Source organism: Trachurus trachurus (assembly GCF_905171665.1).
Source record: "Trachurus trachurus genome assembly, chromosome: 2".
NCBI lineage: Eukaryota > Metazoa > Chordata > Actinopteri > Carangiformes > Carangidae > Trachurus > Trachurus trachurus.
Genome location: NC_139914.1, coordinates 14947307 through 14971201, shown reverse-complemented (window position 1 = coordinate 14971201; position 23895 = coordinate 14947307). Strand labels below are relative to the sequence as shown.

The window sequence follows — 23895 nt, the reverse complement described above, 5'->3', positions numbered from 1 at the left end:
ATTGGTGTTGGGTTAAATTTTTGGGTTATTTTTCCAGAGTGTAACACATTTTCAGGGTTATAGGCTATGAATTTAACCAAATTCATGGGTTGTTCAAGTAATTGGGTTATTTTCCAGTGAGTAACCCATTCATTGGGTTAAGGGTGTAAAAATAATTCAATGTTGGAATTAGCATAACCCAACTCTTGGGTTGAATATTCAACCCAAAAGTTGGGTCAAAAAGAATAACCCAACCTGTTGGGTTAAAATAACCCAAAAAAAGGGGTTTGTCCTTATTTGAGCCAGCAGTTGGGTTACAATTGGGTTATTTTTTAACCCAACTGTTTTTAGTGTGAAGCTCGATGCGTCAATAAATCTGCGCGCAGAGGAATGCGATGCTTTTGTGTGGTTGACTTCGTCCCCTTCGTGACTTTTCCTCCCTTGACTGATCGGCGTGAGCCCTGCTTGTGGGTCCACTGCCCCACTTCCATGAGAGTGGGGTACAGCCTAATTCTAACAAACCCACTTTCCTTGATATGACTCCTCCGAGCCCAAAAAAGTTTTTTTTTTGCGTGTGTGTGTGGGTCTGATTGAGCAGAGATGAGGCTCCTCTGGGATGTGCCAGACTCATTACAACATCCACACATAGCCTCCTCCTTCTCCTCTGGTCTGTAGCGACCCAGAAAATCCATGTGGGTCACATCACACACTGAACCCTTCACTCCAGCCGAGCAAGCGTGTGCGTTAATCAGGGCCGTTGTATAGGGGAGAAAGGTGGTGGTAACTCTAGGGGCCCAGCGCCCAGTGGGGCCCATAAAAAACCCCAGTAGTCTAATCTTTGTATGACTGATTTATTCTGCGTAAGACCCTGACTAATACTCATAGTACACTGTAAAAACTCAACATCTTTCCAAGAATATTTGTCTTATTTCTTGTCCAAATGTCTCATTTCTAGTCAAAACTAATCTCTTTCCACTTAAAATAAGACTCATTACCTAAAAATTAACTTGTTTTTAGATAGTTTTCACTTAAATTCACAATAGATAGAAAAATCTGCCAGTGAAAGTAAGTTTTTTGTGCTTGTAATAAGGAAGAAAAACTTGCTCCACTATCAGATTTTTTCTACTTATTCCAAGTGAAAATCTGCTTGAAAGAAGTAAAAAGTGTCTTAAAACAAGCTGCTTTTAATATGATGAGTCTTATTTTAAGTAGAATGAGATTTGTTTTGACTAGAAATAAGACAAATATTCTTGCTAAGATACTTGAGTTTTTGCAGTGTAATGCTGCATTAGCATCAAAACAAAGAAGGCTAAATAAAAAACGATAATACATACGTAGTCTAAGAAAAAAAAAAAGGAAAAGTTAGGGGGAGGGGCCCACTTTAGTATTCTTTAAGGGGGCCCAGAATTCCTAGCAACGGCCCTGGCGTTAATATCCATCAATTTCTTCCCACAAGGAAACAACAGCTGCTTTCTCTCTTGTTTTTGTGTGTGTGTGTGTGTGTGTGTGTGTGTGTGTGTGTTTGCTTCCCCCTATGTTCTCTCTCTGTGTTTTTGTATCAATCCAACCTGTCTCTCTCTTTCTCTCTCTCTCATACAGAGCCAGACTCAAATCTCCCAAGAACAGCCGAATCTGTTCCCACATTCATCTTCATTGCCAGCAGCATCTCACCCAGTCTCTCTGAGAGCACTTAAAAAGCCAGAGGGGTTGCCTTTGCTGCCATCTTCTGTCTATAAATGGTATTACACAGTCATATATTGCTACTGTCTTTTAAATAGAGGTTTAAACTTGTAGATTCAGGGCATACAGTATGGTCCATTTTTATTTTCTGGGGGTGTCATTTTAGGCATAGTGGTGAGACCTTTCCCTGTTTCCCAGTCCAACAAAGACTAATCTATGTGTTTGCCTTCATACAATGTGTCTTCTTTGTACCTTGCTCAAACAACCAAAACTTAAGTGCAATCTGTGTGGCTGTAACATGAAGTCAACACAGCACCAAAAACCTGCAGTTCCTCGAATGACCACTAGGTCGGCCCTCCCCACAGACCGTGCCATTCAATCTGTGGCCCCCAGGCTATTTGAATAGTGAGATATCTTATTGTTACTTTACTGTTGCTTTCCCACTGATGCTTATATGTGATCATGTGTATGATGTTTTGTTTTGTTTTGTTCTGCTGCCTTGTTTTCTTCTGTCTACTACTTTGTGACTCAATAAATAAAATAATAAATAGTAAGGGGGATTTTTGTCTTGGCCAATCACCCAACAAAGGGATGATATTTCCTATAGCTCAAATACTTAATCATGTAAAACTTTAAGACTTAATAACATTTGTGGGCGTGGCTACTTTGAGTGTGTAGCCATATAGGCTACTGAACCGATTTTCAACAGGAATTAGGTTGCTGGCAAGATGACGATGCTGGTACAGCTCAATCTAATCCTGTAGGTGGCTCCACAGAGGCTATATCCGTCTTTTATTAACCCTTAAAGGGTAATTATGTAAGTCCGGTCGCTTTTCCTGCTGTTTTGGTAACGCTCCTCTTGTCCATGTGCATTTGTTTACAACAAAGCTGGCGAAAAATCAATACGTGGAGCGGTGGATAACGTTATAAGTTGAAGTCATAAGTCATTTAGTTAACTATCACAACCATCACAATTAGTCCGGAGCTTTTTAATTAAGGTAACAATGTAGCATAGCCACAGGAGAAATCCTGCTTAGTTCCTCTTTAAAGGGATACGCCAACATTTTTTTTTCATGTCTTGCCTCACTCCCGAGTCCATGACCAGCAGATAGACACCATCCTTTCCACTGTGCGTGCAGTAACAAGGGAGATAGAGCCGTATCGCCGTAATTAGCTTAGCTCAAATGCTGGAAGGGTAGTGTTAGCCTGCCTCCTACCTAAAGTCGCTAATTAGCTTAGCTCAAACACTGGAAGTGTATGGGTAGTGTTAGCCTGCCTCCTACCTGAGCTGAAATCAGCAGTCAGAAGCTGATTTCATTTTAGCTCTAAACTCTGTAAATATATCACTTTATCAACATTTCAAACATTTTTAGGTGAGAAAGTAGCCGTTTAGATCAGCAGTGTGTCTACAATTTTGTTCATCCGGCGCTACTCAAGCTAGCCGTTGTGACGCACTTCCGGTTACTTCCGATTACTTTCACAAAATAAAACACCCGTTGCCCTTTACATACAGAAGTGCTTTTACTTTGAAATAGGAAGCTAAGCTACTTTCGATGTAGCTAGCTTGAACCAAAATAAAGCGTCTTTGCTTGAACCCTCCATTTTGACCGATCTGGTCCCGTTAGCGGCATTTGACCGCTCAAGATGTCTTACCGGAGAGTTTTGTCAGCTCTGAGACCAAGATCGGTCCGTTTAGAGTTGCTGAAGAGTTTCTCTGATGACTTTAGGTGGAGGCAGGCTAACACTACCCATACACTTCCAGTGTTTGAGCTAAGCTAATTAGAGACTTTAGGTGGAGGCAGGCTAACACTACCCATACACTTCCAGTGTTTGAGCTAAGCTAATTACGGCGATACGGCTCTATCTCCCTTGTTGCTGCACGCACAGTGGAAAGGATGGTGTCTAACTGCTGGTCATGGACTCGGGAGTGAGGCAAGACACGTAAAAAAATTTTTTTGGCGTATCCCCTTTAACACCTGTGGGCAGGCTAAGAAGCACTGAGAAGCTACACAACCCACAGATAGTTAAATATACTAGTATACTACTATACTAATAGTGACTTGTTTTTACCGAGCACTAGTGGAAAGGCACAAGGGATGACCTCGGTGTGGCCCATCACAGCTTTAGAGATCTTCCACCATGACTGCAGTTCCTTACAGACTTAGACGCCTGATAAGAACCACTGAGGCATCCATCTGTTCAATCATTACTGACACCAACCTCCGTTCAGCCCTGTCTGTCAGCAGTAGCTCTTCCTGAGGGACTGAGGGGGCACCAGCTGGTGAAAATGTCTTGAAGACTGCTGAAAGTAGACGACTGTGTTGCAGCTTGCCTCTTATTATACTATTTATCTCCAAGTGCCTCAAAACGATCTGCTCAATAAATGTATTACCAGATCAAGCTGGTTTTTAATCATTTAATATTCAATCTGTATAAAAAATGCATTTACCTCTAAGCCATACCTGATTTCACTGTTGTGATTTCCAGCTGCCATCAATCTACACTAAATGAAAGAATTAGAGTCACCGGAGTGATGCATTATGGGCAATCCTATCAGAATTTGTCAATTCCATAATATGCAAATGAAATACCATACTCCATAGATCAGGGTGTAGGTTTATAAATAACAATATTCGTCAGTCGACAGTTTACACACTAAAAAATGTTGGGTTATCTCTGTAACCCAATTTCTGAGTTACTGGCGTTGAGTTACATTTTTGGGTTATTTTTCCAGAGTGTAACCCATTTTCAGGGTTATAGGGCTATGAATTTAACCCAATTCCTGGGTTGTTCAAGTAATTGGGTTATTTTTCAGTGAGTAACCCATTTGTTGGGTTAAGGGTTGGGCAATTCTGTGTGTCTCCGCCCACCACCACAGCTACCTGTGAATATATTGGGTCGAGCAAGCGCTTTATACACGACCCAATAGTTGGGTTAAAAATAACCCATCGTTGTAGTTAGCATAACCCAACTCTTGGGTTGAATATTCAACCCAAGAGTTGGGTCAAAAAAGAATAACCCAACCTGTTGGGTTAAAATAACCGAAAAAGGGGTTTGTCTTTATTTGAACCAGCAGTTGGGTTAAAATTTGTTTATTTTTTAACCCAACTGTTTTTAGTGTGTAAGCGGTTCATTGCCAGAATGTCTTTACCCCCATTTCCTGTCTCTCTCACACTATAAAGCTAGAAAAAGCAGCAGCTCCATCAATCAGATCTTCAGGATGTGCACACAACCTGAGGCCGGAGAGCGACATTTCAGCTCGACAATGACCAAACCACACAGCCAGTCCGACAAATCTGACAAATGTGAATGACTCAGCCAAAGCTCAAACCTAACATCCATCCACAGATTTGAAGGTGACAGCTCACAAACTTCTTTCATTCCCATCTGTTTTGATACTGTAGCCATGGGTGTAATATTTTAGCATGCAATCACTGCCCAAATACCTCAACTGTCCACCACTATCAGCTCTGATCCGTATGTTGGGAACCAGTGATATACAAAATCAACGTCCAAAGATAAAGATATGAAGGATAAATAGTGCAATAGTGCAGAAAAAGAGTGAAATGAATAATAGAATGCACAACAAGGAAGGTTATGTTATGAAAAGTAAAGCTAAACGAGTAGAGGAGGAAAGGGACTCAGGGAAGAAAACTGAGGTCAAATGAATTGAAGAGAAGGACAGAAACAGATATAAAGATGACTGACAAACGGAGTGAAGAGAAAGACGTCTTTTTGGCCCAACACAGACGGGACCTCAGGCCGCAGTCATCCACAGTAACGCTGACGGTCAGAATACAAACACTGTAAAAACAATTGTGGTAGTTTCTACAGTAAAAATGTACTATCATTTATTGTTCTGTCATTTTACAGTGTTTAGACTGTAAACCTCAAAGCATTTTGGGAGTAAAATGATTAAAGTGGCTGACTGTATTGTTCCATGGTAACATACTTTAAAATTACAGGTGTGCAGTGTTACAGTTAAACAGTGGCGTGCACAGACCTTTTGAAGGGCAGGGGCGAGAAGGAAAAAAAAGGGCACATAGCGCGTCCTCGCCACTGAAGAAGGCACTTTAGCACACGTTTGGCCCCCATGAGGGCACTTTAGCATGTGTTTTGGCTCCTAGAGGGCACTTTAGCACATGTTTGGCCCCCATGAGGGCACTTTAGCACACGTTTTGGCTCCTAGAGGGCACTTTAGCACACGTTTTAGCTTCCAAGAGGACACTTTAATGCGCGTTTTGGCTCCCAGGGGGAACTTTAGCATAAGTTTTTCAACAATTGGGCCACGAGGGGGGGTGACTGCCCCCCCCCCCTCGTGCACGCCACTGCAGTTAAATTCTGTTGATATTCAAATGGTTTCAAGTCCATTCACTCCGCCTCATGCTCTCACGCCACTCAAACAGTTCTCATGCCAGAAGAAAACGCTTTGTTGCTCATCATGTAGTCTCTGAAGTAACTCTCCGATGCGATGCTTATCTCTGTGTTGATTGGACGGCTGCTGAAGCACACAAGCCCAAAGTACTTGGAGTACTAGCCAATCACAGCACAGTAGGGTAAAAAAAAAAGAAGCCCAAGGCCCAACCTGATGTAATGTATTTTTTATTTTTTTCTATTCTATTTATTACTGTACTGTATGTTTGTGTTTTTAAGCCGTGGGTTCGAAGACAATTTAATTATCTAGAATAATGACAATAAAGATTCTCTACTCTACATGGCAGCCCAAAAGAACAGACAGCAGTACAACAGGTGTGTGTGTGTGTGTGTGTGTGTGTGTGTGTGTGTGTGTGTGTAGGAGAGAGTGTTGTGTTGCCCCCCCCCCCCCCCCCCTGTCAATAGTGTCTCACACCAGTCAGGTATTTACTGCTCAGTGAGACAGTGTTGTGTTTGACTAGAAGAAAGTGAATGTTAACACCACAAGTGAAGAGACTTCAATGATGGATGGGCTTCTACAGTAATACACTGTAAAAAATAGTCAACAATATGTTGTATTGTGAATCATTTATAGCTAATTACCTGCCATGTAAATGTCATTTGAATAGAATACAAGATAATGTCGTTAACAGAATTACAGTCTACGGCTTTTCTTTATTTACAACTGAAGCCTGTTACTACGACGGAGTATTAGGGCCACATTGACAAATAAAAAAAATCACAAATTTCGAGAATAAAGTCGTAAATTTACAACTTTATTCTCATAATGTTATGACTTTTTTCTCGTATGAAATTTACAACTTTATTCTCATAAATTTACGACTTTATTCTCGTAATTTTATGACTTTTTTCTCGTATGAAATTTACAACTTTATTCTCGTAAATGTACGACTTTATTCTCTAAGTCTGTGTTTTTTTTTTCTCAATGTGGCCCTAATACTACCTAATACGTATGTTACCTGTAAATTCAACAATTAAGGGTTTTTACCGAGTCATTACACTTTTCTGGTTTTATTAACAACTCACAGTTGCACCAAACATTGATCTCACAAAAGCTTTTTGTACAAAGTTAATCATTGCTATTAGCCAGAATTGCCTCTTTTAACACCATCAACAAGTTCACCAACTGAAACAAGTTCCTGTCCTGAAAGCGTCATAATGTACAGTCCCTACTAGTGTGTTGGTTTAAATTTGGATTCAGACACATTACAGTACAGTATATCACGTGATATTGGGAATGTTAAATATCTGCAGTGGGCCCACGGCCGAGACAGACGGACAGATTTAGCTCCTGACAAACCGTCCGGTCGCGCAGTAACAAAACAACGTGGGTGGTAAAAGATGACAGAGAGGGAGAGCTGAGGGCACTTGAAAATAAAAAAGAAAGACATTTAAAAGGGTTAGATTGGATAGAATGAGAAAGTGTAATGAAGTTGCTGTGCATATTTATTTTTTATCTTTTTATACTGGTCATTATCTTGTGGTGTTGTTTGTTGTTGTTGTTGTTGTTTCTTTTTTTTCCTTGTATGTGCGCGTGTGTTTGTGTATGTATCTGTATGTGGACATGTGTATGTATGTTTGTATGTTTGTATAAGTAAGTAAGTATAAGTAAATTATAAGTAAATTATAAGTAAACGTAAATTAAATTAAAACGTAAAGTAAATTATAAATAAATTATATTCATGATTTTGTAACATAAGATATGTTTAGACAAGGATCTTAGCTAGTCATATATAAGGAGAGGGGGTGCATGGGAGTTTATACGTTTTACTTCTTCTCACTCCTTTTCCAATATGTATTCTATTTCTCATGTTTAAATGTTTTGTCTTATTCTCTTTTTTTTATTACTTTATTTTCATATTCGAAATAAACATTTCAATCAATCAAAGTGATGAGAATGAGAAAGAAAAAGAAGCTGTTGCTGGGGAGAGAAGGAGTGAAGATAGAGAGAAGGTAAACGAGGCTATGTGACACCACACAGCAGCCGTCCATCAGGCCAGCTGACCGCTATTTCCAGCATGAGACGAGATGACCCACCAGCTGTACCGGGGGGGGGGGGGGGGGGGAGAAAACACACACACACACACACAGCTGAGAGGGAGAGTGTGTGTGTGTGTGTGCTTTATTTATTCATTGAAGCTTTATTTAAAGAGACGGGTCAGTTTATTTACACAGCGAGAGGAAATTCACCTCCAGAAAATGTGGGGAGGGGGGAGGGAGAGGGGGGGGGGTCACCTGGTCCAGATCTGGCCAGTATTAATAAAAAAAAAAAAGAAAAAAAGTAAATCATTCCTCCCGTCCATCTGTCTGTCTCGGTGTCCCACAGCTCACTGGACCATTATAGGTCATCCAGCTAGAAACAGACGCTGCAGGGGGATTCAGACCTGCGATCCGGCATCGAGAACTGAACGCCAGAAACAGAAACAGTAACAGTGTAGTGGAGACCGATTTAGTCCCAAGGTTCATAGTAAACATTTCATCAGGTATAAATAGCCTCAGCTAACTGGCAGTGGCAGCAGTCGCTCCACTGTGTGTCTGTGGAATAACCCTTTATACAGCATTCATTCCACTGTGGCTTCATACTGTAGCGCTGGAGAAGGAAACATGTGGATTTCACTAGATTCATAATTTACATTAAAAACGTGATTAGGAAATCTCATCTCTCTTACAGAAAATAGAGATGTCCAGTTCTACCTAACTCTACAAACTGGATTAAGGAGGTTCTGGACAAAATAAGGTCGACCCTTTGACCTCTATGCATCTATGCTCTTTTATTATTATTGTTGGGGTTTTTTTTTCTCCAATTTATTTTATTTTATTTGTGTTTTTCCTTTTGTTTATATATTTAATTTGTTTTTCTGTCTTGTTTGTGTATTCATTTTATTAGTTTTTCTTTCTTTCTTAGTTTAATTTGTTTTTCTCTTGTTTTTTTTAATTTATGTTTATATTTTCACTCTTTGTTTATATTTTTAAATGTTGTGTTTTTGTTTTATTTATTTGTTTTTTCCTGTCTTTGTTTATTTGTGATGTGACATTTTTGTAAGTTAAATACTGTATGGAAATAAAATAAACAGAATGTTAAAAAAACAACCCCCATCCCTTGATGCCTTTGTGAAAACAGCAGTTACATGTACTGTAACACCTAATTATGGCTTTCGTGCATTCAGTCAGAGGATCACACCTTGCCTGAATTGTTCACACTTGAATGAACTGAAATCAAATACAACAACCTTGATTAGAATCATGTTTTTCTTTCCTGAAGCTGAAACAAACTCTGATGTATGTTTCAGTTCTGATTCTGGTGTCATAGAGTGACTGAAGATCTGTTTTCACCACATCACCACATCATTTCATTTCAAGTTTTCCCAGAAATCTATTCCGCTGAACTGCTACACAAAGTGACCAACACAGGAAGTTGTTCTGTGTGCAGCTGGATCTCTCTGTGTGTGACATCACAGCTCTAAGCACTAGAAAGTAGCCCTGATGATGTCACACTGATGTCATCAGGACTAAAAGTCTGCCAACAGCACCAGAGCACAGATGGAAATCGCACCAAAATCCCACTTGTCGCAAGATGCTTCAACAACGCTGCAACTGGAAGAAAAATGGGAGCAACAGCTACCCCTACATCACAACCAATCTGACAATCTGCACCTTTAAACTCCCCAAAACACACACTGCATATACAGATTCACACGGTAATCACACCTCATCACAGGGCCGTTGTATAGGGGATAATTCTAGGGGCCCAGCGCCCAGTGGGGCCCACAAAAAACCTGTATGACTGAATTATTCTGCATAAGAGGGCAAGGCAAGGCAAGGCAAGGCATCTTTATTTATATAGCGCATTTCATACCAAGGCAACTCAATGTGCTTTACATAAAGACAAAACAGCACAAAAACAAACTTTAGTATAGGCCCACTTTAGTATTCTTTAAGGGGCCCCAGAATTCCTAGCAACGGCCCTGCCTCATCATAATCACATCTGTCACCTACAGGCAAAAAGTACAACTCTGACATCACATCACTGTAAAAACTCAAAATCTTTCCAAGAATATTTGTCTTATTTCTTGTCCAAATGTCTCATTTCTAGTCAAAACTAATCTCTTTCCACTTAAAATAAGACTCATCACCTAAAAATCAACTTGTTTTTAGATAATTTTCACTTGTTTTAAACAAATTTTCACTCGAAATAAGTAGAAAAATCTGCCAGTGAAAGCAAGTTTTTTGTGTTTGTAATAAAGAAAGAAAAACTTGCTCCACTATCAGATTTTTTCTACTTATTTCAAGTGAAAATCTGCTTGAAAGAAGTAAAAAGTGTCTAAAAACAAGCTGCTTTTAATATGATGAGTCTTATCCTAAGTAGAATGAGATTAGTTTTGACTAGAAATAAGACAAATATTCTTGGTAAGATACTTGAGTTTTTGCAGTGATCTCAGTATCTGATGGGACAGAGATAAACCCACAACTTTCTTTCTCAAGTGCACGCGCGCACGCACACACACACACTCTCTCTCTCTCTCTCACACACACACACACACACACACACACACACACACACACACACTGAGCGTTCATTTCCTACCGGATCGACACTTGATGATTTCTCCAAACTCGTCCTCCACAGGCTCGTCGCAGTAGTCCTCGGGACGCACGCTCTCCGCCATCGATGTCAGTTTAAAAAAAAAAAGAAAAAGAAAAAGAAAAGTTACAAATCAAGCGGGGGGGGGGCGGGGGGGGGCGCGGGGGGGCAAACCACCAAATTAAAATATATTAAATCCACCAGGAGGAACCCAAAGTATAAAAAGAATCCAGAAGTTGGTGAGGACGCGGGGACAGAGCAGAGAGACGCAGCAGGGACAGAGACAGGAGGTCTGACTGTCTGTCACACCGCAGCGGACAGACAGCAGCAGGTGAGCTGGGGGGGGGGGGGGGGGGCGACCGGGTGTCGGAGCATTCCCACCTCTAAAATAGTACCAGGCTGCTCGGAGGTGGTCCCCCCCCCTCCTCCTCTCCCGCCGCCGCCGCTCAGCGTAACACCTGACACCCGCCGCCGGACGCCTATTTCCGGGGAGGATGATGTAGTGGCGAGGTGAGTCACCTCTGACCTCATGATTACGTCACTGCGTTGGTCACGTCACCATTCTGGCGAAATTTTTTTTTGTTTGTTAGCAATTTGTTATTCATTTTTCATATCAACATATAGCAACAAAAAAGGAAATCAGTATAATAAAATAAAATAAGAACATACAGACAATTCAAATGTATTTCCTGTTGGAAAACAATATAGCTCTACTATTGACTGTATGTTCCAAACAAACAAACAAAGACAAGGAAAATCCAAACAACAGCAACAAAAAAGAAAGCACACACACACAAAAAGAAGAAGCAAAATATAAATACACACATATACTGTCACACATACACACACACGACATATAAGCATACATATATAAAAAATAAAAATAAAAAAAGAATCACAACAACAAACAAACAAACAAAACGGTGGTGATCTGCATTCCCCCCCACCCATTAACCCACCCTTTCATAGGCAAGTTTCTTAACAGATTCTGTCGAAATTTTGATATCACGTCCTTATTGAACTTTTTCTTAATTTTTTTAAATAGAGGGTTAGAAATTGGTTGAAGTTCTGCAACTGTAGTAAAATGCACTGTAAAAAAAGAAAAAAAAAGCTAATGATCTTTTTTTTCTTAAAACAAGCCTGCAACAGCCTGTGAAATTAAAGAAATCATCCTTGAATTAACTGCCCAACTGTTAACCTCATTGCAATAATTATGAATTATTTTCAGCTTTCCTTTCTAATATAGTTAAAGGTTGAATATGTAGAATCTTTATTAAAAACTATATATTAAAAAATAATACACCCACGGGGCGTTTTGAGGGGTACAGAATGAAAGTATTGCTTTTCCATAAAATAAAAATAAAAATTAGTCTGAAATATGTGAAATTAAAGGTCAAGGTGCAGTAATGGGGTCAAAAGTGTGTAAAGGAAAAATCTGTAAAATAATAATTTGGTATGTTTTTGAATTTTCTTTCTTTTTTTCTTTTTTTTTTTTACAGTGTGGCATATCTGGTCTATTAATATCAGATCTGTTCATATACTCACTTTAGATTTCCCAGCGACTAAGAGCTTGGACTTGCCTCACTGCATCAGCTCCATTACGCGCAGCCTGAGACTGAATTAGAGGTTGATATGATGGACTCGGTCTCCCAGCCGCACTCATAAAAAATCCTGGAGCTCCAAAAACAGAAAGCTGACTGGCATTCCCAGGCAGTTGCATGTATACATAACCACGCCAACCAGTGATGTTTCAGTCCTGAAATAGATCTGGAGCTACATTACTACTAGAGCACTGGAAAAGAGAGTAGCGACACGCATTGGTCAAGTGGAAACGCCCCCTGGTGGCGGGATATGGGTTTTGCAAATGCGCCCAAGAGCTGGCATCTCTGCAGTGTTGGTGAATGAGTAAGTGCGGTATTTTCAATAATTTTTTTTTTTTTTTTTTTATATATTTTTCGGCTTTTTGCCTTTATTTGATAGTGATGACAGTAGAGATAGACAGGAAATGGGGAGGCAGAGAGAGGGGGAATGACACGCAGGAAAGGTCTGCCCGATGCGGGATTCGAACCGGGGACGCCTGCGGCGAGGACTGTAGCCTCCACATGGGGCGGCCGCTCTACCCACTGCGCCACGCACCGCCCCGTATTTTCAATAATTTAAGGGCATTTATAGATCACCCACGTTAATAGCATCATCGTGGACCCTTTTACAGATAAACATTAACATATAGTGGCCATTAATTGTTGTGTCACGAATGCTGCTTGCTGTTTTAAATGATAAAGATAAAGTCCACTAAAGTGTCATTCTGTAAGTTTGCGCGCTAAATTCAACTGTGTTAGCTAACTGTTCGCCACTTAAGCCTGTGTTTTCTTTAGTTTGTTTGTTTTGGTCAAGCAAGTTATTGTGCTGCTGGCTTTTATTTTATTTCCATGCGAGGTGGTTGCTTAGCAACGGTAAAGCGTTCGCTCGTCCCCTTCTGTGTTTGTCCGCTGTGACTGTGACCGGTACGTACTGTAAACAGCTGCGTGTGTTTTTATTAATTATCATTTTTTTAATCAAAATTGGAGGAAAAACTTAACATAATACGTTTTGGGTTTGATTAGAAATCTAATCAAATCTAATCTAATCTAAATAGGAAGTAGTGAAGCTGTGCATAGAGCCTATACATCAAATTCAATATAGCCGGGCCAATAAAAAAAAAAAAAAAAAAAACAGTTGTTCACATTAATGTTACAATTTAAATTTTGAAATAAATAAATTATAAGCATAACTTAATATGACCAAGGCACCTAAAAGCAAAAACACAGCAGTTTTCATCAATTTACAAGCAAGTTGGCAACACACATACATTGGAGTGAATGGGTTTCTTGGGCGGATTTGCAACACCCATATCCTGCCACTAGGGGGAGAATAAAGTTACCACGGGAGTCTATGGTGGTGTCGCTACTCTCTTTTCCAGTGCTCTAATTACTACTACCAGGTGAGTTAACAGCTGTTTTTTGGGCGGCTGTGAATATGTGAAATATGAAATACCCACTGTCAAATTTGTACATCACCAAATCTATATTACAAATTGTCATATGGTATGGTAACAGATTACAGTCATATTTATGCCTATACACTAAAAACAGTTGGGTAAAAAAACAAAAAACTATTTTAACCCAACTGCTGGTTCAAATAAGGAAGCACCCCTTTTTTTTTTTTTTTATCTTTTTGACCCAACGTGCAGAGGTTAACAGTGGTAATGAAACTTGTATGACATCAAATAAATGAACTTTTTCCAATTTTCATAGGGAAATATATGTGGCTACTTTTGTCCCATGGAACAAGACACAACTAGGCTGTAGATACAAATTGCATATTTCATTATAGGAAGTTATCTGGGGAATTATTTTTAAATCTTTAGCATTAGTCTCTCATGGTTTAATATAATTGGCTGTTCTGTTCACCATGAGGAATAAAATAGATATGTTGTGCCTATTTTAAGCTAAAAATGTTTCATTTTATATACTTGCATTTGCATATGTGCTTCCACATTCAAATGGCAGTTGTTGCAACTGTCCCCATCCTGTCAGCCATGACAAAACATCACGTACTATGCCATGTATATCATTGTGTAGGAATGAAAATCAACCCAGCTCAGAGGCCTACATCATTTTTACAGTTTAGTCACTTAAAAATCAACAGAGGGGACACACACACACACACACACACACACACACACACACACACACGGGTTTGTCATGGCACCGTCTGAACAGCAGAGGGCAGTGTAACCACAGGCTGGAGAAGGCAGGATGAAGCTCCACTGCAAACTAGGCTGCTAAATCTTGGAAAGATGTTTCCTGTGAAGTGAAGAAAAAGCTGAAAAAAAAATTAGAGTTAAAAAAAAAGAAGAAGTAAGAAGTAAATTAGAGGTAGAAATAAGTGTACTTACTGCGATGATCAGCCCTAATCCTGGGTGACGAGGCGAGTCGCTCCCTCACCAGCATCTGGACTTTGTCAGAACAATCATTCATCTACCAGAACCAGTTTCAAATTCTCTGATAACTAACATTGGTCAAAAAACACATTTGTTTGAAGTCACTTTTGAGGATAAGGATTGATGCATAATGAACTTATTTGACATTACAGAGTCTCAGAGAAAGGCTTATGCATCTGGGATCTGCAACATTAATACCAGTAAATATTAGCACTTTTTGACATGTCTTTTTCTAGAGACAGAAAATCCCATTTGTTACTAATTAGTAGGAGGAGTGTTTGTAAAGAGCATTGAGATCTAAAGTCGAAAGTACTTGTGTTTAATTAGCAAGCTGGGAAAAAATGTTGATGTATCATTAAAAAGAAAATTTGCTGTGATTTAGAAAATCAATTACAATGTATGTGGGTGGGGCTTATAGGGCTTGTTTGAGAGTGGTGAGTACCTCATTGTGATATCACAAAGTTCAGAAAGTCTATACAGCTCATTTTAAAGGGATACGCCAAAAAAATGTTTTCATGTCTTGCCTCACTCCCGAGTCCATGACCAGCAGATAGACACCATCCTTTCGACTGTGCGTGCAGCAACAAGGGAGATAGAGCCGTATCGCCGTAATTAGCTTAGCTCAAACACTGGAAGTGTATGGGTAGTGTTAGCCTGCCTCCACCTAAAGTCACTAATTAGCTTAGCTCAAACACTGGAAGTGTATGGGTAGTGTTAGCCTGCCTCCACCTAAAGTCATCAGAGAAACTCTTCAGCAACTCTAAACGGACCGATCTTGGTCTCAGAGCTACAAAACTCTCCGGTAAGGCATCTTGAGCGGTCAAATGCCGCTAACGGGACCAGATCGGTCAAAACGGAGGGTTCAAGCAAAGACGCTTTATTTTGGTTCAAGCTAGCTACATGGAGGGTAGGTTAGCTTCCTATTTCAAAGTAAAAGCACAAATTCTATCGTCATGGTTTTCTGTATGTAAAGGGCAACGGGTGTTTTATTTTGTGAAAGTAACCGGAAGTGCGTTGGTCACAACGGCTAGCTTGAGTAGCGCTGAATTCATTGAACAAAATTGTAAACAGCTGGTATTTAGACAAATTAACGACACACTGCTGATCTAAACGGCTACTTTCTCACCTAAACATGTTTGAAATGTCGATAAAGTGATATATTTACAGAGTTTAGAGCTAAAATGAAATCAGCTTCTGACTGCTGATTTCAGCTCAGGTAGGAGGCAGGCTAACACTACCCATACACTTCCAGTGTTTGAGCTAAGCTAATTAGCGACTTTAGGTGGAGGCAGGCTAACACTACCCATACACTTCCAGTGTTTGAGCTAAGCTAATTACGGGCGATACGGCTCTATCTCCCTTGTTACTGCACGCACAGTGGAAAGGATGGTGTCTATCTGCTGGTCATGGACTCGGGAGTGAGGCAAGACACGAAAAAAAAATGTTGGCGTATCCCTTTAAGGTGCAGTTTCTGAAGATGAGGCTGTTTGGTTTTCTTTTACAGTAGTGACAGAGCCTGGATCTGCTTATTGCCAAAAAGATAAGGAAATCTACTGTGATATTATCTGAGATCTTTATGGAATAAGTGGTAGTGACTGCAACACAAACATACAGACTATTACTGTGTAATTCACATAGTAAAAAGCTAGTTGCTATTTTATCCACATAATCTAGGCTTTTAAGGTTCAAGAAGCAATTTAAACACATTTCTACATTTTTTCCCCCCACATGTAGGGCCGTTGCTAGGAATCCTGGGCCCCCTGGAAGAATACCGAAGTGGGCCCCTTCCCTCTGACTATTCATTGCCACTTTTCTCTTAGACTATGTAATGTCATTTAAAAAAAATATTTCAATTGACCTACCAGGTGGTAAGTTAGCTGGCTAGCCTAGCCTGTACTGCTAGCTAGCAATGTTGCTCTTGTGCCTCGTTAGCTTTTCAAGAGTTTGTGGGGCTACTGTTGCTCCAGCATGGACTGAACCATTTTAAAAGGGGGTTATTTCTTTATAAATAAAACATATTTCATGAAAGCTGGATGTTTTGGCTTTGTTTTGGTAGAATGTGTTATAATTTAGTCACAGAAAGACACACAAACTTCAAGTCCAGTTGGAAGTCATCACGTGCAGAAAGTCACTGTAAGAGGGCCTACGGTACAACCAGGAAAAGATATTGTCACCATCAATTTACTTTCCACTGTGCACTTAAGTTTCGTTTTTTACAAAACTTGGAAACTGTGGAGATCTCTAGCTCTAAGACGATACTGGAAGTGAAAGCATCGTGACAGGACGACAGAAGAGGGAGGATGTGATGATGAAACGGGAGTCTGAGTGTGAGATATTTCGTTCAGTGCTTTAATGTGCCCACATACAAAGAGATAAATGCTGATCACTGACATCTCTACAATGGCATCTAAAACATGCCAGCGCACACATACACATACACACACACACACACGCGCATACTCTCTTTCTATCAAATACAATTCCACTCTTCTGCTGTCATTCACGCACATACAAACTACCCTAAATCCCTACGCACATCATTAGACAGTGTTTCTCTCCACTCTACTGGGAGATGATGCATCTCTGTTTGCCAGCCAGTAAATTAGAATCCCAACAAATGCTAATGTCTACAAGTCAGACCTGGGTTAAAACATATGAAGATGCAGCGCTCGGTCAAACAGCCTCGAGCTACAAAACCACTGGGACAACACGGTGAGGGGAATCTGTTGTTTTTGGAGCATCTTGTCACACTGGTATCGAGTTTTTGCCCAAAACCGCGACGAGGTCCTTCATTAACGATCAAAGCATGTAGGTCATTCTGGAAACTAGCGCAAACATATTTAATTTGCATTGTCGTTTTAAAATCAGACACTCAAAACTACAACTGCTGATTTCAGTTCCCAATTAAGATATCAAATACAAAGCATCTATGTGGCATCTACTCAAAGTTGCCATATAGCATTTTCAAATATGAAAATGTTGTATTGTCAAGTCTTTGATCTGGAAGGTTATGTAGCTCCTGTAGTGAAATGATTTTAAACTATAAAAAAAAAAAAAAAAAAACTAAAGAAAAAACCTAAAAAAATATATATATTATAGAGAACAAATCTCAAAGCACTTATAATAAAAGTTAGAAATAAAAATAAAATAGAAATAAAAATAGAATAAAAATAAAGTTAAATTAGCAAAAAAAATAAAAAGCACAAGGACATTTTAAAAATACTGTTATACCAGACTACTACTGTAAATCAGCAGAATTTTCAGTTCATCAAATATTAATTTTCCTAGCTGGTATCCAGAGAAATTCCAAAATGATTGTTTTTGAAATTGTTTGTATAATTCTTCTATATTTGAACCCAGGTCTGTTACAGTGTCAGACATTTCTAGGTATCAAAAACACTCTCATTAACTGTGATCGTACAGCAATAAATACAATAGCAGCCATATCAATGATCACACTGGTGGTGATGACCTCTGTAACAGTGATGGAGTCAGAAAATCTAGTGACCCAACAAAGCCAAATGGCCCTTTTCCACAAGCACGACTCGGCTCTACTTGGATTATTTTTGCTTTTCCACTAGCCCCTAGCAGGGCCGTTGCTAGGAATTCTGGGCCCCCTTAAAGAATACTAAAGTGGGCCCCTCCCCCCTAACTTTTCCAGTTTTTTTTCTTAGACTACGTATGTATTATCATTTATTATTTAGCCTTCTTTGTTTTGATGCTAATGCAGCATTACACTGCAAAAACTCAAGTATCTTAGCAAGAATATTTGTCTTATTTCTAGTCAAAACAAATCTCATTATACTTAAAATAAGACTCATCATATTAAAAGTAGCTTGTTTTTAGACACTTTTTACTTCTTTCAAGCAGATTTTCACTTGGATAAGTAGAAAAAATCTGATAGTGGAACAAGTTTTTCTTATTTATTACAAGCACAAAAAAACCTGCTTTTACTGGCAGATTTTTCTACTTATTTCAAGTCAAAATTAGTTTGAAACAAGTGAAAATTATCTTTAAAAAAAAGTAAATTTGGGACCAAACTGAATCGAGTAGAGTCGAGTCGAGCTGTAACTGTGTAGTGGAAAAGGGCCAAAACACTGAATAACTGAACCCCACCACGGACCGCAGTGAAGTTGTGATATCCCATAATAACCCATAATGGCTGGAATGGTGAACACTGTTGAATGCTGAATAAAAAATGTTTTTTTTTTTTTCATGTGATCCATCATTTTAAGGCTCTTTAATTGAATATACAGTACAACGTCAGCCTTTGTGTTAGCATCACATTTAAACCTTGTAAATGGCAGTTAATATTATGTGCATACTGACCAATGAAAAAACGGTAACACTTTACAATAAGGGTCCCTTAATTAACGTTAGTTAGTACATTATTAAGCATTAATTAACTGTTTACAGATATATTAACAATCATTATTATGTATTACTTAGGATTAGGAAACAGATTAATTAATGTAGCCTATTAGTAAGCAGTTAATTAATGTTTACTACTCAAAGTTAGTTAAGAAATTTAAAAGTTGAATAATGTAATTAGTTATTATTATGTATGCATTACTCAGCGTTAATTAACACATTAGTTTATTAATGCTTAATAATGTACTAACTAACGTTAATTAAGGGACCCTTATTGTAAAGTGTTACCGAAAAAACTTGTTTAGGAGGTATAGTATTTTCGAAAAATTACACATGGAAGTACTTTCTAATTAACCATTTACCATGTAATATTATCATGTAAAAACATAGGCTACACCTTATTAAACATTTTATGACTGGGGTACGCTTTTTTTCTTGATTTTGTAATACTCATTTCTATGGAAGCCAGTTTCTTCTGTCGTAATTATGAGATAAACTGTCAAAATCATGAAAAAAGGAGATAAATAGTCGGAATAATTAGACACAAACGTTATAATTGTGTGACTGAAATATCTGTGTTAGGAGTAGCCTATATGCTAACACCCTCTGCCTTGTGTCCCCTCCATCCTGCTTCCTGAAATTGCAGTGTTTGAGCTCTCAGGGTAGTAAATAATCAAAGTGTTAATAGTCCGTGTTTGGTCTAAATATAGATAGTGACTGATTGAGTGGGTTGGTGGGTTGGTGGGCAGGGGGGGTCTGATGGGAAACATCAGCAATCATCCAAAGCAGATGATTACTGGCTCGGTGTAAACATGAACAGATGTACAGCCAGAGATAATAGTGCATGAGCAATCTGCAGCAGAGCCACAGAGCAGATCAAAAGTGCAACATTAGCCAACACAATGTCGGCCCTTTGTGTGAAGATTACCCAGATTTTTGTTAAAGACTTATTATTGCGTTGTCTTCGTGCATTATTTTATTAGCTGCAGGAAACACTGCAACACAATGAATCAGGGGAAGAGGGCATAGTAACTCCCAGATTCAGCACTTTGCTTTTGGAATATTCAGCATGTATTTTGGGGTTGGCTAGATATGATAATATGAAAGGCTACAGCTGGTTGATTTAAAAACAAGATGGTGGCATTGGACATTGCAGAAACATCAACACTTGATATCACAGAGGGCCAAACAGAACTTCCTAATGAAAATTAGATGGCAACTGGATAAAAACGTAAGCGCAATGACAAACTTTTGATAAAACGTCAATGAATAAAAATCAAACGAAATACAATCAGAACTAATTTGGTTTTGTCAAAGCGAGGGGATGATTTAGGATTAGAGCCAATCACAATTAATCTCTTTAAACAGTGTCAGGTCAGACACACTGTTGAACTCTGTCATGTACTTCTGTCATGACGCTCAATCATTTGGTGCCAGTAAGTAACTTTTAGTTAAAGTGATACGCCAACATGTTTTTTCGTGTCTTGCCTCACTCCCGAGTCCATGACCAGCAGATAGACACCATCCTTTCCACTGTGCGTGCAGTAACCATGGAGATAGAGCCGTATCGCCGTAATTAGCTTAGCTCAAACACTGGAAGTGTATGGGTAGTGTTAGCCTGCCTCCTACCTGAGCTGAAACCAGCAGTCAGAAGCTGATTTCATTTTAGCTCTAAACTCTGTAAATATATCACTTTATCAACATTTCAAACATGTTTAGGTGAGAAAGTAGCCGTTTAGATCAGCAGTGTGTCGTTAATTTGTCTAAATACCAGCTGTTTACTATTTTGTTCGGACGAATTCGGCGCTACTCAAGCTAGCTGTTGTGACCAACGCACTTCCGGTTACTTTCACAAAATAAAACACCCGTTGCCCTTTACATACAGAAAACCATGAGGATAGAATTAGTGCTTTTACTTTGAAACAGGAAGCTAACCTACCCTCGATGTAGCTAGCTTGAACCAAAATAAAGCGTCTTTGCTTGAACCCTCCGTTTTGACCGATCTGGTCCCGTTAGCGGCATTTGACCGCTCAAGATGCCTTACCGGAGAGTTTTGTCAGCTCTGAGACGTTTAGAGTTGCTGAAGAGTTTCTCTGATGACTTTAGGTGGAGGCAGGCTAACACTACCCATACACTTCCAGTGTTTGAGCTAAGCTAATTACGGCGATACGGCTCTATCTCCATGGTTACTGCACACACAGTGGAAAGGATGGTGTCTATCTGCTGGTCATGGACTCAGGAGTGAGGCAAGACACGAAAATAAAAAATGTTGGCGTATCCCTTTAAAGTTGTTTATTCCTAATTTCTGACCTCTGTATTGTATATTTGCAGTATGCATTCTATTTACACCATCTTTCTACTAAAGTACACAGCTTTAGAAGTCAAATCAGATCTTAGACGTTCAATTTTTTATTTCAGTAGTAGTAGTAGTATTTCTGTAGTGTTGAAATGACAGGCACAGCTGAACAGAGTGAATGTTGGAGTGCATTATATATCATTATATATTTGTTAAGGTGGTAAAGGGGGAAGCCTAGATCCATGATGGCAGCTCCGATGTAAATACGTGACAATGGAGTTTACTGATAAGGTGCAAAACGCCAGCCAGAGAATTTGTATTTTACATCGAACTCCCTGTGCACAACTGAAAATGACAGAATGTCTTCGCAATGCAGACTGGAGGCCATGGGGTCAGAAAAGTAATTTGGCACACCAGGTTTTTGCACAATGACACATAAAAATAGCATTATCAACCTAATAACCCAATCTTAAATTTAATTCAATTCAGCAGGAGAGTTAGAACCTTTGCTTCTCCACTTCACGTGGCTTCACACCCAGAAATGACACCGGATCTAAAACCCCAACAGCTTATCAGAGTCAAACCTAGAGGGCAGGGGGAATGCAAAACTAAACAATTGAAATTCAAATAAATGGCATTTGTCAGATGTTCTTTTCAATATTCATCCAAGCGCTCATCAATAGTGACATTTGACACTGATTCTGTTTCAATGACTATGTTTACATGTACTTAGGGGTCAAAAATGACCGTAATTCTCCTTTAAGGTTAGTCAAAGATTGTGGTAAATATCGTGATAAATATTAAGTGGCCTTGTACTGAATGTTGGCATTGGATGTAAGGTTCTTCAGACCAGTGGATGGTCTAGAAACTAACATTTCTCTTGATGTCTTCCTGTGCTTGTGATTGTATCACACCGTTACACTCAGAATGGAGATGTGTAACTTTCTACAAACTACAGTTGTTCATGTGAACATGGTCATTGAACTGGACCGGGGGAAGAAGGACGCTCCAAACCTCGTAAGGGAATCGAAATTCAGCAAAACCCTCGGAGGCGTCTGGGCCCAGTCCCTTCTTACACCTCCAACCACGGCTGATCAATCATGACAGCTGTGTGTGCACAACCAGTGGGTTGCCACAGTAACAGACAAGTGGCTCAATAACAGAATATCGATCGGGTGTCTTTATTTTATTCCCCTCTCTTGCCTCTCCCTCCCCAACCTGTAACCTGTCTTGTCTTGAAGCGCAACTATGTGTGACCCGTTCTATCAAAATGAGTCGGAAGTCGCAACGTTCTATTTTTAGATAATCAGCTGATAACGTGGAAAACACATAGAAAATCAAAAACATTTTTTTACCCTAATTTCAAAGCAATGACATTCAAAAACAATCTCCCAAAGTTTCACAGTCCAGATAATTGAGAAAAGGCACGAAAATTATGATTAAAGTCGACTTGCAACTTAAACCCTCTGAAGATGAGCGTTGCATCGGTGCAAAACATGAAATATCTCCTGAACCGTTCATGATAGAGACGAGCTGTAAACTGCATCTGAACCGCGGGATTCTCCGCTTTCTGACGGTCATTGAATGGTGCCTCTACGACGAGAAGGGACGGGTACAGAAACAGATGCTAAACCGAGTAGCATCGACGCTAAACCGAGTAGCATCGATGCTAAACCGAACGTAGCATCGACACATCGCTTGCACATGTTTTACAAAACATGACAACTTCTGAACCGTTCATGATAGAGACGAGCTGTAAACAGCATCTGAATTGTGAGATTCCCTGCTTTCCGAGGGTCATTGAATGGTGTCTCTATCACAACAAGGGACCGTATAGGGAGCGTGTAATCACGTGGTACAGGAACAGATGCCAGAGTCACCGGCAAAACTTTAACTGCTATTTTCTCAGGTTTTAGAACGGAATAAGAGAGTAGGAGATCGTAATTCAAATGGCCACATCTCGAAAACCATCAAATGTATGACTCTGACTAGGGTATCATTTTAAAGCTTATTTTCTAATCTTTCCATTGATACCAAAATCTCAACTTTGGGTCACTGACTCATTTTGATGGATCAGGTCACATATCGTCTGGAACTCTCAAACTTTGACAAGGACGTGGAAAAGGATCAGAGGACAACCCTCAAGGACTACTGATGATGATGATGATGATACAGTGATGAAGAAAGAGGCTGTGGGTTAGATTTCTGAAGTTCTCCGGCATGAGCATTTGAAGATTACAGGTGAAGATGCACGTTCCTTGTTGCATGTGCATGCATGTGTAAACATGTATAAGCCTCCCAGTCTGACTTCCTGTTTCCTAAGTAACAGAGTCAATAGGCCGACTGTTGTTCCTTGCAATGTTGTTCATAAGCAAGGTGGCTGCCAGCGTATGAAACAAGTCTTGGACCCCAAGATCCCGGACCATCCCCGACACCTTCCCATTATGGTCTGCCAGGTCAGTTTTTTGAAGCAGGAAAAGAAATCTCCTGGTTGTCAGCTTCATCACAACTGTGATACAGTTTTTGGCTCAAATCCATTGGTAAGTACTCCTTATAGTTCTTGGGAATTGA

General features: G+C 39.6%; 1 protein-coding gene across 1 annotated transcript in view; it reads right to left on the bottom strand.

The window, feature by feature from the left end:
• LOC310999082 (dystrophin-like) overlaps window positions 1–10823 on the bottom strand; it is a gene marked incomplete at its 3' end in the record, with an annotated part of 346130 nt that extends 335307 nt beyond the window's left edge. Inside the window, exon 1 of the mRNA XM_083989398.1 lies at window positions 10679–10823. Coding sequence (XP_083845524.1) covers window positions 10679–10760 — 82 coding nt within the window. The 5' untranslated portion in view covers window positions 10761–10823. The remainder of the gene's footprint in view (window positions 1–10678) is intronic.
• Between the last annotated feature and the right edge of the window lie 13072 nt (window positions 10824–23895).